This window comes from Apis laboriosa, unplaced genomic scaffold (genome assembly GCF_014066325.1).
Source record: "Apis laboriosa isolate Shangri-la unplaced genomic scaffold, ASM1406632v1 scaffold18_cov149, whole genome shotgun sequence".
Taxonomy (NCBI): Eukaryota; Metazoa; Arthropoda; class Insecta; order Hymenoptera; family Apidae; genus Apis; species Apis laboriosa.
Window position 1 is genome coordinate 2,455,730 of NW_025222233.1, and position 13,674 is coordinate 2,469,403.

Below are 13,674 nucleotides of genomic sequence, written 5' to 3' on the forward strand. Positions count from 1 at the left end.
AAACATGAAATTTTCACTATCAATTATAATATTCTTGTAAGCATGATTTTATTATCTTTGTTTTATGTACTCAAAAAAAAAAGTTTATTATTTAAATTATAATAAAAAAAATTAATTTTTATTGAAATATCATACAAATTAAACATATGTAAGTAAATACTTTTATAATATTTAATATTCTCACATGTTCACATTAAATAAAGTAGAATCAGTGTTGCCAATCTATAAATTAATTCATAGTTTTTAAGAATATGATTTCTAACTAAATTTTTTTATTAAGTAATAATAAATTAATAATTCAATTACTAAATCTATCTGTAATGCTTAGATGTATGCATCACTCTTATTTTATTGTATACAAATACATATTTATTAATATATAATTAGCAACAATTAAAAATTTCAAGTTTATAATGCAACATTCAATTTGATAGATAAGGATGAAGCATTTAACATTATTAATTCAAATGTATCTTTCATATAGTAAAAACATGTCAAATTTTTGTATATAATTCTAGAAATAACTGCTTAGTAACTAATATTGTTAATTGCATCATCCTATATATATAATAGAAAATTATTATCTATGTAAGATAAATTATAACTAAAACTATAACAAGACATGTAAACAACATTCCACCAACTAAAATAAATCCATCTTGCCTTGCCCTTTTTTCTATTAGTCTCATTGTAGTTTGTGAAAGTCCTAATGTATTTCCAATATCTATTAATCTTTTATGAGCCCCTTTTAAAGTTATTCTTTGTGATTTCAAACTATCTAAAATACTACTTCCACTTTGGAGAAGATCATCTACACCATAAATTGCATTTTTCAAACTATAATTATGTTGTACATTATGATCTATCATAATATCAACATGATCATTTGTAGTAAATGTTCTAGATAATAATGCTTCTCTTTCAGCTTCTTCTCTTTGTCTTTTAATAATTTTGTTTCTCCAAGAATTTAAAGCAGCTGTGAGATGACGGCTGTCATATTTCAATTGATCTACACGCATCTTAGCATTTTGCCTTTGAAATATAGGACCCTTGAGACATAACACATCTAATTTTTCACAATTACTGAAAACATAAAATGATATATCATTTTTATTAAATGTATCAATAAATTATTTGTACAATTTTTATATAAAAAAAATAAAAATCTTTTTAAGTAACTACCTGTTGATGAGATTTATCTTTGATTCTATGCTGTTTTCTATTTCTTTAACATCTAGGTTAAGCGTCTTTTTCTCAAGTTGTGAGAAAAGATGCTGAGTTTCCTGTACTAATTTGTTTGTTTGGTGATATAATGGTTCCATATTTATTAATAAATAGTTCATTCGTCTTTTAACATTCGCGTAAGTTATGACGTGTATGTATAAATACTATTGTCAGGTAAGATATCTGTAACAATGCTTATCAAAATCTATTCAATAATTTAATAATATAAAAGAAAAAAAAATACCAAAAACTATGAAGAACATTGCGATATATTAAAAAATAGTAAAGTTTGATAATATTTTTTATTTATATAATTATAGAAAAGTATAAAATTTTTTTATTTCTAATCAAATGTAAAATAATATCTTCTGCTTGAATGAATGAAAACTACTGACATCTTTAGGTTTAAATTGTATGTAGGACATATTTTTGTAAGTGGCATGAAATTTATATTTATAAATATAATTAAAAAATTCATTAATTTATTAAAGTTTTATATGATTTGTATAATCTATTATAATATATTATAATTTTTTTTAATTTACAGTGATTTACTTATAACATGATGTATATTGACTGAGAGTGGTAAATAAATAATATTTGTTATATTTAATTTCTTCAAAAAAGAAAACTATTATTTTTATAAATGGATATCGGTGAATTACTGTCATATAAAGTACGTTTAACAAAATATTATATTTATAATATGTTTCGAAATTGTTATTATGTAAAATTTTAACCTAAATTTTAACTTAAATATATATATAAGATATTTTTAATTGTATTTAATTAAAATTATATTATATTTAATTTCTGTATTTATTTTATATAGCCACCAAACACACCAAAAAGACCAATAGCAGGAGAAGAAGAAGATGAAGATGAATGGGAAAATGCTAAGAAACCAAAAAGAGTAATTAAAACTCCATATCATGCACGTCAAAGACAACCAAGAGAAATTGAAATGACCCCAGTTAGAAGTAATGAACCTCCTACACCTATCAGAGCTGCTTTACCTTCACCAGCAAATGATGTAGTTGAACCACAGCTTACAGAAAAAGAAAAACAAGATATTTTAAAATATGTAGAAACTGAAGCTCCAGAAATAGAAGCATTAGATGAAGCAACATTAAAGAGAATGGTTCTTTTATTTGAAAAAAGAGCACTTAGAAATCAAGAAATGAGAGTGAAATTTCCTGATCAACCAGAAAAGTATATTATTTTCAAATGATATAGCACGAACATGAAAGATCAAATTAAAAATATATGAAATTAAGAAATAATTTTAATTTTTTAGATTCATAGAATCAGAAGTGGAATTACATGAAACTCTTCAAGAAATTCATGTTGTTGCAACTAATCCAGACTTATATCCTCTGATGGTAGAATTAGGTGCTGTACCTTCATTACTTGAATTATTATCTCATGAAAATACAGACATAGCAGTTGGTGTAGTGGATCTTTTACAAGAACTAACAGATGTAGATATTTTACACGAAAGCCAAGAAGGTGCTGATACATTGATTGATGCTTTGTTGGAACAACAAGTTTGTGCTCTTCTTGTGCAAAATTTAGAGAGATTGGATGAATCAGTAAAGGAAGAAAGTGATGGAGTTTATAATACTTTAGGTAATTTTTATTTTAAGAATTTGTGTCTGTGTGTGTGTGTCTATATATATATATAATTACAAATTCTTAATATAAATTTATTCTTCTATGATTTATTCTTAATAATTTATTCTTATATATATAAAATATGTTATATGTTTTCAGCTATTTTTGAAAATTTATTAGAATTTAGACCAGAATTATGTGCGGATGCAGGAAAACAAGGATTAATGCAATGGCTTTTAAGAAGAATTAAAGCAAAAACACCATTTGATGCAAATAAACTTTATGCTAGTGAACTTTTATCTATTCTATTGCAAAATACACCAGAAAATAGATTACTTCTTGGTGAACTTGATGGAATTGATGTATTATTACAACAATTAGCAGTATGTAATTTAAAAACATATGTGTATATATATATATATATATATATATATGGTACATATTTTTTTACTTTACTTTTTCATGTCTGTTTTTTAAATAAATTTTGTTTTGTTAGTATTATAAAAGACATGATCCTCAAACAGCAGAAGAGCAAGAAATGATGGAAAATTTATTTAATGTATTATGTTCAAGTCTCATGGCAACTGTAAACAGAGATAGATTTTTAAGAGGAGAAGGATTGCAACTTATGAATTTAATGTTGCGAGAAAAAAAAATGTCTAGGAATGGTTCTCTTAAAGTAATTATTAAATTAGAATTTTTATTTAGTACATTTTATTAAATAATTTAAATATATTCCAGGTATTAGATCATGCAATGAATGGACCAGATGGAAAAGATAATTGCAGTAAATTTGTTGATATTCTTGGATTAAGAACAATATTTCCTTTATTCATGAAAACGCCGACAAAAAATAGAAAGAGAATGCTTACTGCAGAAGAACATGAAGGTAATAAAAAAAAAAAATAGTTTTTATGTTATTTTATAAATTATATATATTTATTGCCATTGTAGAACATGTAATATCAATTATAGCAAGTATGCTAAGGAACTGTAAAGGACAACAACGTCAAAGGTTATTGAGTAAATTCACGGAAAATGATTACGAAAAAGTAGATCGATTGATGGAGCTTCATTTTAAATATCTTGAAAAAGTGGAGGAAGTGGAAAAAAATACTAAGGTTAGAAAAAGAAAATATAAATTTTTATATGTTTTACTTTAAAATAAGCATATATAAATATATTAATTACAATATGTTTAATTATATTGCATTTATAGGAAGATGAAGATGAAGAAGAATCATACTTAAGAAGATTGGATAGTGGATTATTTATTTTACAATTGGTAGACTATGTTTTGTTAGAAGCATGTACTGGTTGTCCACCAGCAGTAAAACAACGAGTTACACGAATTTTAGCTCAAAGAAGGGCATCTCTCAAAACAATAAGACACATTATGCGAGGTACATTTTTTCACCATAATTTATAACTATTATATATATTTAATTTTGCTATTTTTATTAGAATATGCAGGAAATCTTGGTGATGCTGGAGATTCAGAATGGAGAGAAGCAGAGCAACAACACATATTGCAATTAATTGATAAATTTTGATGTATACTTTTTAATGAAGGACTTAAAAATTTAAAGTTTTCTGCAATTTTAAAATTTTGTCTTATAATAGCAAACTTATTATATAAACATTTAATAACATATGTAAAATAAATGAATCAAAACATTCACTTTTATATACAAGGATTAAAAAAAAACCGTTTGTAAAAAATTAAACGAGTGTCATATATTTTAACAAATTTTTATTTTATGTGCAAATGAATTGTGAAGTACGCGTTACTTTAAATTATGCGTAATTAATCGATAATTTTATTGTTTTAATTACTTCATATCAAACTATATGATTAATAATACTATAGTGTACGATAGCGTGAAATTTGTACTCAAAATTTATAATTTATTTTAATTCTTCAACACATAATTTTTTCACCCATTGATGAAATATTTCGTAACGATATCATAGATGTACGTTAATAAAATGGGTGAAAATAAAGCAGTGATCACAAGTTGTCATTGTTCGTATCATGTCAGTTTTGAGCAAGATAGTCCCAAGTTTAACCGACATTGTCCGTCCATACGAATCGGAAGATACCGTTTATAACTTTCAAAATTATTACGGAGAAATTTTATTATCAGACTGTTTATGGAAGAGTTGCTATCGTAGGAAAAAATTTGGATTTTATGAAAAATTTGTCGTGAATAGCGGCTATGTGAAGTACTTTCACCGATTTAACGATCATGGCGACATATTTCATTGTCAGAAATATTTTTCTTATTTCGAGTTCATCGTCTGCCAAGTAAGTGAAAATTCCACGTTTTATTTAATTTTTTATGATATTTAAAATAACCGGTTAATAACTCGATGTACATAATACGAACTAAAATGAAAAATATATAAATATATTAAATATGTAAATTATACTTTAACGTACATAAAATAATTCAAGAAATGTATATTTATGACTAAATCTAATATTTATTTTGTTAAATTTATAATTGATATTATTAAAAAAAATACGCGCGTTTTCTCTCAGACTTATCGTAACCATGGTGATCCACGTGGACGCATGCGCTTTCAATTAATATACTTAATCGTAGCACTGTCTTCTTAGTTCAACTATAGTTGTATATTTAGTAAAATTAAGAAGAAAAGTTTAATTAACTGAGTTTTACAGTTAGCTTCAATTACGCGTTCGAAATTTTTGTTCTTCACACATTGTATATTAGCTTTCTGTTCTGAATGTGGTACCAAACAGAAATATGTTATGATATATTTAGGGAGGGGGGGGTCAATGTTCGGTGAACGATCGATCGCGATTGGCTTAGCCACGCAGCTGCCTACCAATAGAAGCGCGTGCTGCGCCCTTACATGAAAGTTTGCTGCACGAGACAAGCCAGTTTGCTGTTGCAAGCTTCGGAGGTGCGGTTGTTGGTTTCATTAGCCGGTTCGTGGTGTTTTTGCTGTTTTTTTAATTTCACGTTTTACATTTTGACGTGTAAAATCAAAAACATTCGTGACAAATATGTTAAAAAAAAACAATACTCATGCATGACGCGAGTGATAATTTTGTGCACCCTTTTGTGCTGCAATTATAATAGACTGAATTTGAAGAAAACTACTGCAAGAAAGTGTCGATTTCTTCGAGGAAACAACCACGGTATGTCATCTGTCAATTTCATCCCTTATTTTTTGATTAATTCATGCATGTTATTGATTGATATCATGTTCTGATTTGGAGTGTGCGTACGCACGTGTGAAAACATATTTATAAAAGCATTATTTTGACTCAAAAAATTAAAACTGAGTTATCAATAACTTTTCAATATTTGACATTTGATGTTTAGAAAATATTCTGACACATAATTCGTTATAGCATATATTAAAGATTTAATCTTTATATTTTCCTTTTTTTGTATATATATCATACACATATAGCATGTATATTTAAAAGAAAAAATTTCAAAAAATTAATATTTATGATTATCGACATCTATAAAATAATCTTCTTATTATTAATCATAATTTTGTACATTATAAATTAAATTTTAATATTTATTATAAAATTTTACAAAGTAATCAAGAAGATTATCCATTTAATCATATAATATGAAAAAATTATATGTATAATATAAAATATTATTATATTTTCTGTTAATTCGTTTCTTTCGCATTCGTATTCCTAAAATAACCATTTTTTGATGTCGTAGTTTGAAAATGAATTTTTATTCGTCATAAAAAGAAGGAAAAGATATTAAATGATTAAAATTTATACAATAATTTTTATAATTTAATTAGTTAATTATAATTTTATTTATAATTTAATTAATTAAATATTTGACAATAAAAATTCCAGTATAAATATTGACAATAGCATTCCGGTAATTTATTAAACTTTGTTATAAAATTATATCATTTTAAATTTGTTTATAATGTTTATTTACGTGATTTTAATAATTATACATATACACATTATATATATATTTGGATTCTTTAAATATTCCTTATATATAATGAACATTGGACAATTCTCGTTCATAAGGTTTCTTGTTGTCTCGTAACTCCAGTTGAACAACGTCTTTACTATTAAAGCCAATTTCGCGATTGCGTACCTGCTGTGCATCGATGACGTAACATTGCTCCTTTCGATTTGTTGTTATGTGCACGTGCTGCGAAGCAACGTTCGTCACGTGATTATTGGAACTACTTTTAATAAATATATATGTCATTCAAGGTTATTTTCTTTAATATAATTAGTGTTAAAATTTTTTTTCTTTTTAAATCATTGTATTTTTTATTTGAAACATTAAAAAATAAGGCAATTTGAATAAAAAATTAAAAAATTTGAAGTAAATTTAGAAGACATGCATGAATTTCATTTTCTAAATTAAACTGGAATTAATTATTACAAAATCTGAATATTTTTTTTCCAAAGGATATTATAATTATTTCTGTTTATTTCTTATAGTTTGATTATTTTCGTAATTATGTGTTATCAGAAGAGAGATAAAAAAGAAGAAATTTAAAAGCTATTTTTATGGTGAAAATCAGATGTAAAGTTGTACATAAAATCCTATATTCATATTTTTAAAATTAAAATTTTCAGATTTATCAATAAATTAAATTTGAAATTTTTTCGACAGAAATGAAATGATATAAATCATAAATGAAGCAGAAAGTAATTGCAAATAAATGTATTGAACAATAAATGGAAAAAAATAGATAAAAAGGATGAATATATTGACAAGTGAAAATTTTGTGATTCCGATATATACAACAAACATTTAATTCCTTTATCGTGGTTTATCGATTGTCCTCGGTGCAAAATGCACGTTGGTGCATCACTATGAATGCTGCAGACAACGTGTAACCTTGAACGAGTAGCTTGCGAAATCCAAATAGAGTCCGGACAAACAAACCCTATATGGTATTACTTTTCAAAGTAAAATTCATTATCTATTTCTCTACACGGTCTTAATATCCAGAAATTCTTTTGAATATTTGTATTTTTTTTCATCAAATTTTTTTCATTTCCAGAAAATCACTGAATTCATTTTCAATTGATATTTTTCTTTTTCACGGTTAATAAATCTTTATTTAAAATATTAATAGTTATAAATAGATTTTAACGATTATTATTTTCAATTATATCTTATCAATCGATCAATAAGTTTATAAATTTCGTCTTTTCGAAGAAGTCAAATAATATTTTTACATATTTTTTTCAAAAGAACAGCGTACCTTGAAAAGACGGTAGATTGTAGGTAAATTGAAATACTTATTTAAGAAGGATCCAATTAGGATGCCATTCCTGGAATTGCCGCGGCCAGGTTTACGCCATTATCGATCAAACTGTCCCAGATTCGCGAATTCTTCGTTGCTGAAGCGTTCATGCACAACGCTTCGGCTATCCTGTGTATCTATAGTCAAAGCTTTCTGTTCAATTTCGATAAAATCACTACATAAATCTTTACTTCCTTAGAATTGGAACATTTTTTTCAATTCGTTAATCTTTTTCACCCTGTTTTTTCTCTTTAATACATTAAGCAAGAAAACAATTTAACTTTTAACTTTGTTCTTAAGTTTGATCTTGTCATTTCACATATGAAAAAAGGAAAAGATGACCGAAGAGTTTCTAAGAAATTTGGAAAGCTCATTCCCTCTATGCTCAAAGTAATTCAAGGCTGAAAACGGTCTGGAGTCGAGTCAATTAGCCAGAAGTGGATGGAAATCAAGGGTGGTTAAGGAATCCCTCTTACGAGCGACTTTTTCCCACCGATTCTCTTCGCACAGATTTTTTTTCTTTTTCAACTCAACCTTACTCCATGTCTGCTCTCTGAAAGTTCGTGTCTGAAAGGCTCGTGTGGCCACTCAAGTCGCGAAAACGCTGAGCGAGCTACTTAAGAACGAGTGAGCGAGCTCGACTGTACTGAAACGTGTAAGTTGCTTTCATGAAATTTACGCTAATTTTTAGGTCAGATCTGCGCCGAATCGAGTGTTAGTGTCGAAAGATATCAGGATGTTCTCTCATCACGAAATCTTGTTCGTGCGCTCTCCTTTCACAAAGAAATTTGCATAGGAGAAATTTGCCATAAACATTTCATCTGTCAAGAAGATTTGTCAGCCTTTCACAAAGCCTCTACTATTTTTATGTAACATGGTCTTCTCAAAGATAACTTCCAAACTTTCATCATAGGAACCTCATTTCTTTTCAATTTCTCGTCGATCAGCTGATCTAGGGAAAAACGACTCTTTTGAATAGAAGCCAGTGTCCTCGTTACCATTGTTGGATCGTCGTTCTCAACTTCTTATGTATCCCCGGTCGAGGCGGCTTTTCAATCTACCCCTTTTGTTTTCCCCACTGCCTGTTTATTTTCTGCACTCTTTGCACGATCTTATAAGAGAAAAGCAATCGTATACATGGGTTTTTGCAATCGAAAGAAGACAAGTACGAGATTATAGTGATTTCAGACGATTGCATCACGCATATTTGTTATCCATTGAATTACGCATCTTCGACGTAAAAACCCCTTTTCTTCGGTTTTGCAATAATCGCGAGTTTCCGTGGGCAGTGTCGTGTGCGCGCATCGAGGAATAACCACAATTTGCATGCACACATTGGTCGATTATGTCATCGGCTCGACGAGAATTAGTTGGATAATGTTATCTTTGCGCCTCGAGTCATTTATTTCAGGACTTTATTTTGTCATTTCGATCAGGTATATCTTCGTCGATTCAATCCTCTACGGGACGAAAGCACAACGCAAAAGTAACATAATTGTGATTTAAAATTTTAATTTTTACAAAAGAGATCTTCGTATACACGTACTGGTTGCTACACTATTATGCAGCAGTTTGTAATTTTTCAATTTCGCGTGAGTAAATAAGAGAGGGTGGAGAGAAAATTTGTAGCGTAGAAATAGTGAAAGCGAATGTTTCTACTCGAGTTCCCATGAACTTTCTAGATCAAAAGGATTCAACGATTCGCGCTATTTTGCATGCGTGTACGGCTCTATGCGCGTCGTTGTTGCACAGACCGAGTTAATCAAGCTTACTAACTAAGAATCTGCCTCTAGTCATCACAAATTATTCCTAAGTTTTTTCTTTCTTCAACCTTCTTACAAGCTCGTTAGTTATTTTTCTTAATTATTTGATTAATTACGGAAAAACAGAGAGGCAATATTTAAACTATTCCATTATCTGTTGGGAGCGTGTCGCCGTTTCTCTTGACACTTTGTGACTATATACAGTGGTATTATGACACGACAAAATGGTATTATATCGTAAAGACAAAGACTGCTCCCGTTTAGCTTCCGTCGTCGAGACAATCTACTTTTACGGATGATCGATAGTGTTTACAAATTTATTCTCGTAGATCCTTATTAGATGACGTACGAGTTAAATCAAATTACCATCGTAATCGTAAATAATGCTATATAAGTCGGCATCGAATAATCAATGAGTATTAAGGACGAACAATACTATCGTTCGTATCTGTAATGTCAAGTTGAACATAATAGCTTTTTATCATACGTTGCCGAATACATAAGTAAACGCTGAGAGAAATCACATGGAAATATGGCATCTTAGCTGGGTCAACAACCTCGAGTATGCAAGCATAGCATTGTGATCGCGACACAAGATAAATTGGCAGTAAGCATAGCTCATAATCGCGGTAACTGACAGGGCACCGTCTTCTAAGGTCTTCACTCCGACGCACGATCGACATCCAACGTGTGTTTTTCTATCAATGATGCAACACATTCGATAGATATCTTACTTCTATTATTTATCTCGTGTGAATTTGCTTCGGTTCGTTCCTCCTACATCCTCGTCTTGTATCTTCCAGATGTTAAACGGATCAAAGCTTAAAAGAAGTTTCTCTCGAATTCAACGCGAACTTGAATGTTTCTCGTTCAGATTATCAAAGAACCCGATCGAATTAACGTTTTAAAAGAAGCACATTGAACGCTCAGTGACACGACAATTTGGCAAATTACGGAACCAGCTCTAATCCAAAAGATCGATGAACGTTGATATTTTGGCTCGACGATGTTTTGGCGATGGCGCCCGCTGCGTCGAGACGGTCGCATCGATCCATTCACTCTCACTGCCGCTTATGTGGCCCTGTTTTCTCTCTTCCTCTCCTTATCTTCTTCCCTTTTCCTTCTCCTTTTCCCTTGCCTTGACAACCTGCTACCTCGCACACCTTGCACCTATTCTCTCGACCTACGCTTATTTCCGTGTTCGTTCCTTCCGGTCATCGGCTCCCTTCTTTCTCGTCCTTTTTATTCTTTCGCTTCGTCGCTTTTCGGCCGGCTATTCTTTAATCTTCGTCGAAATGCTTTTCACGGAACGCTCGAAGAATCAGAGGTAGATTTTAGAAAGATGAAACGTACAGGTGGATTTTGAGAGATGTTTGACCCAGATAAACGGAGCTTGATCGTGTCATGTACTTTCCTACGCTTTGTATTCGATGGGACGATCGTTTCGCGACGCTGGTCACATATCGGACTGCGATAGAAATTCATTCATGGGAACGTGACTTATGACATATGGAGGAGCGATAAGGACGCGCATAACGGGTTAGCGAACACTTGGCCGTGCTATTATAGGAAGGTATGTGGAAACTCAGAGAAAAGACAAAGGTGGAATAGATATAATGCTATAATGAATGACAGCAATTAGTCAGCCTGTAACTCGATGCTCGACAAGTGTTGGAGCGTTTAAAGATTTTCACGAAGCGTAACCTCTTACTAAACGTGATTATCTGCAATTTTCTCGAGAATCGGTGGACGAAAACGGTTGGACTGATCGCGGGCGAAGGCCAATCGTAGTCTTGGAGGGAAAATGCCGCGCCTTTCCACGGAAAGTCGCGTAACCGGTGATCACCGACGAAGGTCTACGGTGTCTAATGAAATTGCAGCCTTGTTTCGATAAATCATCGAGCGATCAGCACTCGAAGCATTCACCACACCCTTCTGACCTGACCCAGAAATCGAAAGGTGGGCGCGCCAACCCTGTGGACGACGAAAGGTATCCTTTGAACTTTAGCTAGCCGCTCGCCGAATGAACGAAATCTAAACGTTGCTGGGACAGGCATCCCAGTGACCCAGAGAGATCGATCAACGATTTTCTTGGACGCGTGCGAAACGGCAATTCGGTGCATCCACTCGCAGTTAGTGGACACTGCAATGTCGCGAACCGATCTAAAAATAACACCGATTCCTGGCGTCTCTTCAGCGACTCGTCTATGTCCGACCAATCGTTATTAAATATTGCCTCACGTGTTTGAATTAGATGTTTGTTGAGTCGAGATGCATATAGTTTCACGAGTTCGACTTTTCTTCTTTAAATTTTACATCTTGGAAAAAAATTAATTGGCCAAAAAACAAGATATATAATTGGCAGTCCGTTTTATATTTGAAGAGTTATTCGACTTTTCCTTTGCCGACAAGAAAAGTCGGAAGAAAACACGGACGTGAAGTGGCTTCCCGAAGCGGTCGATTAAAATATTGATTCATTCGGGGGGGAAGGCAGCTGGGAAAGAAAATATTGGCCCTTTTCCATCGGTTCACCCAGCTCCTTTCTCTTTTATATATATNTCGAGCGATTCACGTTTGTTCGAATATCGAGGAGAAACGATTCCCCTAATCTAAGCACTTTTCTTCTCAAGATCAATTCATCGACCAAGTATTTCACGTGTTATTGATTTTCGTATTCTAAAGAAGAATACTCTATACCTTCTTCTTATTCTCTTCCTAAGTACAATTTTTTCCATCCCGAGTCTCGCTCGGACAAAATCTCTCGTTCGTATCGAGACGCATCGAACACCACAATAATTCCATGAATCCGTAGCCCATAATCGCGATCTCTAATCCGATATAAACGATATTCCCCCGCGTTTCTCGCGTTATTTCTCCAGGCCACGATGCCTCTTATCGTTCCACTCGTCTTCGTTTCTTCCCTCTATCTTCCCGCGAACATCTCTGTCCGACGTTTACGCGGTTTCGCCGAGCTGTATCGCATCTGTTCTCACCCGATGCGGCCGCCTCGTCTCCGTGTTCACGGAGAGGAACGAAGCGGTCCGCTCGGCCGGCTCCGGCGAGCGTCGTTCGCGCTCGAGCAGTGCTAAGAATACCGCGGCCAGCCATATTTGGCAATGAGACCGCGTGGCCGCGCGCGTTGCCCGCGGGAACACGAAAGGGAGAGCCGGCCTCATTTTTCGGGGGCAGAAGCGGACCCGGCGCGTTAACTCGAGGGGAAATTTCGACGATCCTTTGATCCTTGCAAGATTTCAGACATTCCTTTTTCCAACGAATTGTCGATAATTCGCGCTCGTCCAGTGTCTTTCGATCGACGATCGACCTTTTTTTTTTTGAAAGTATGAAAAAAATGGAAAATCTCGTCGGAGGGAATTCTTCATCCTTCGAATTGAAAATTGAAATTCCGAATACTTTCTTTATTTATTTATCCGCCGTTTAATTCCTCGAGGCACGATGCTATTTTCTCTGAGAGCGGATAAAAATCTTGGCTCGATGGTTTTCGTTAACGATGAAGGGGGCAACGTCGCCGGTCGCTTACAGCGTTACAGGTTTATCGCGACGATACCGTCGCTTCAACGCCAATTAGGCGGTAATTAATTGATCGTCGGGAACAGGCAACGAGGTTATTAAGGTCACCGAGTGTCGACGTACGATCTCCTGTACGCTGCTCGATCGTTCCATCGACGATGCCCAGAAATTGTCTATTTCGGATTTGTCAAATTGTCGATTCGTTTTCTCCTCGGATTATCCGCGTGTCTAAAATCCGGCAATTGTCCGCGTT

At 32.3% G+C, this 13,674-nt stretch overlaps 3 protein-coding genes across 5 annotated transcripts in view; 2 read left to right on the plus strand and 1 right to left on the minus strand.

The window, feature by feature from the left end:
• Nucleotides 1–317: 317 nt before the first annotated feature.
• Nucleotides 318–1,343, minus strand: LOC122711840 (Golgi SNAP receptor complex member 2). Its single transcript, XM_043930962.1, has 2 exons — nt 1,183–1,343; nt 318–1,083 (listed from the first exon to the last, which is right to left on the minus strand). The coding sequence occupies exons 1-2, from the start codon at nt 1,341–1,343 to the stop codon at nt 585–587; spliced, it is 660 nt and encodes a 219-aa protein (XP_043786897.1). The 3' UTR covers nt 318–584.
• LOC122711839 (beta-catenin-like protein 1) lies at nt 1,269–4,494 on the plus strand. 3 transcript variants are annotated; one of them, XM_043930959.1, is made up of 10 exons: nt 1,269–1,398; nt 1,772–1,900; nt 2,057–2,436; nt 2,522–2,853; nt 2,998–3,221; nt 3,335–3,517; nt 3,580–3,727; nt 3,793–3,959; nt 4,058–4,241; nt 4,303–4,494. In XM_043930959.1, the coding sequence occupies exons 2-10, from the start codon at nt 1,871–1,873 to the stop codon at nt 4,389–4,391; spliced, it is 1,737 nt and encodes a 578-aa protein (XP_043786894.1). In that variant the 5' UTR covers nt 1,269–1,398; nt 1,772–1,870; the 3' UTR covers nt 4,392–4,494. The 3 variants fall into 3 exon arrangements, with proteins under 3 accessions (XP_043786894.1, XP_043786893.1, XP_043786895.1); XM_043930958.1 differs by lacking the exon at nt 1,269–1,398 and adding an exon at nt 1,514–1,655; XM_043930960.1 differs by lacking the exon at nt 1,269–1,398 and adding an exon at nt 1,514–1,655 and having other exon boundaries at nt 3,814–3,959.
• Nucleotides 4,495–5,783: 1,289 nt separating this feature from the next.
• Nucleotides 5,784–13,674, plus strand: part of LOC122712070 — a 34,093-nt gene continuing 26,202 nt past the window's right edge. Inside the window, exon 1 of the mRNA XM_043931388.1 lies at nt 5,784–6,007. The gene's annotated coding sequence lies outside the window, so the exon portion shown is untranslated. The remainder of the gene's footprint in view (nt 6,008–13,674) is intronic.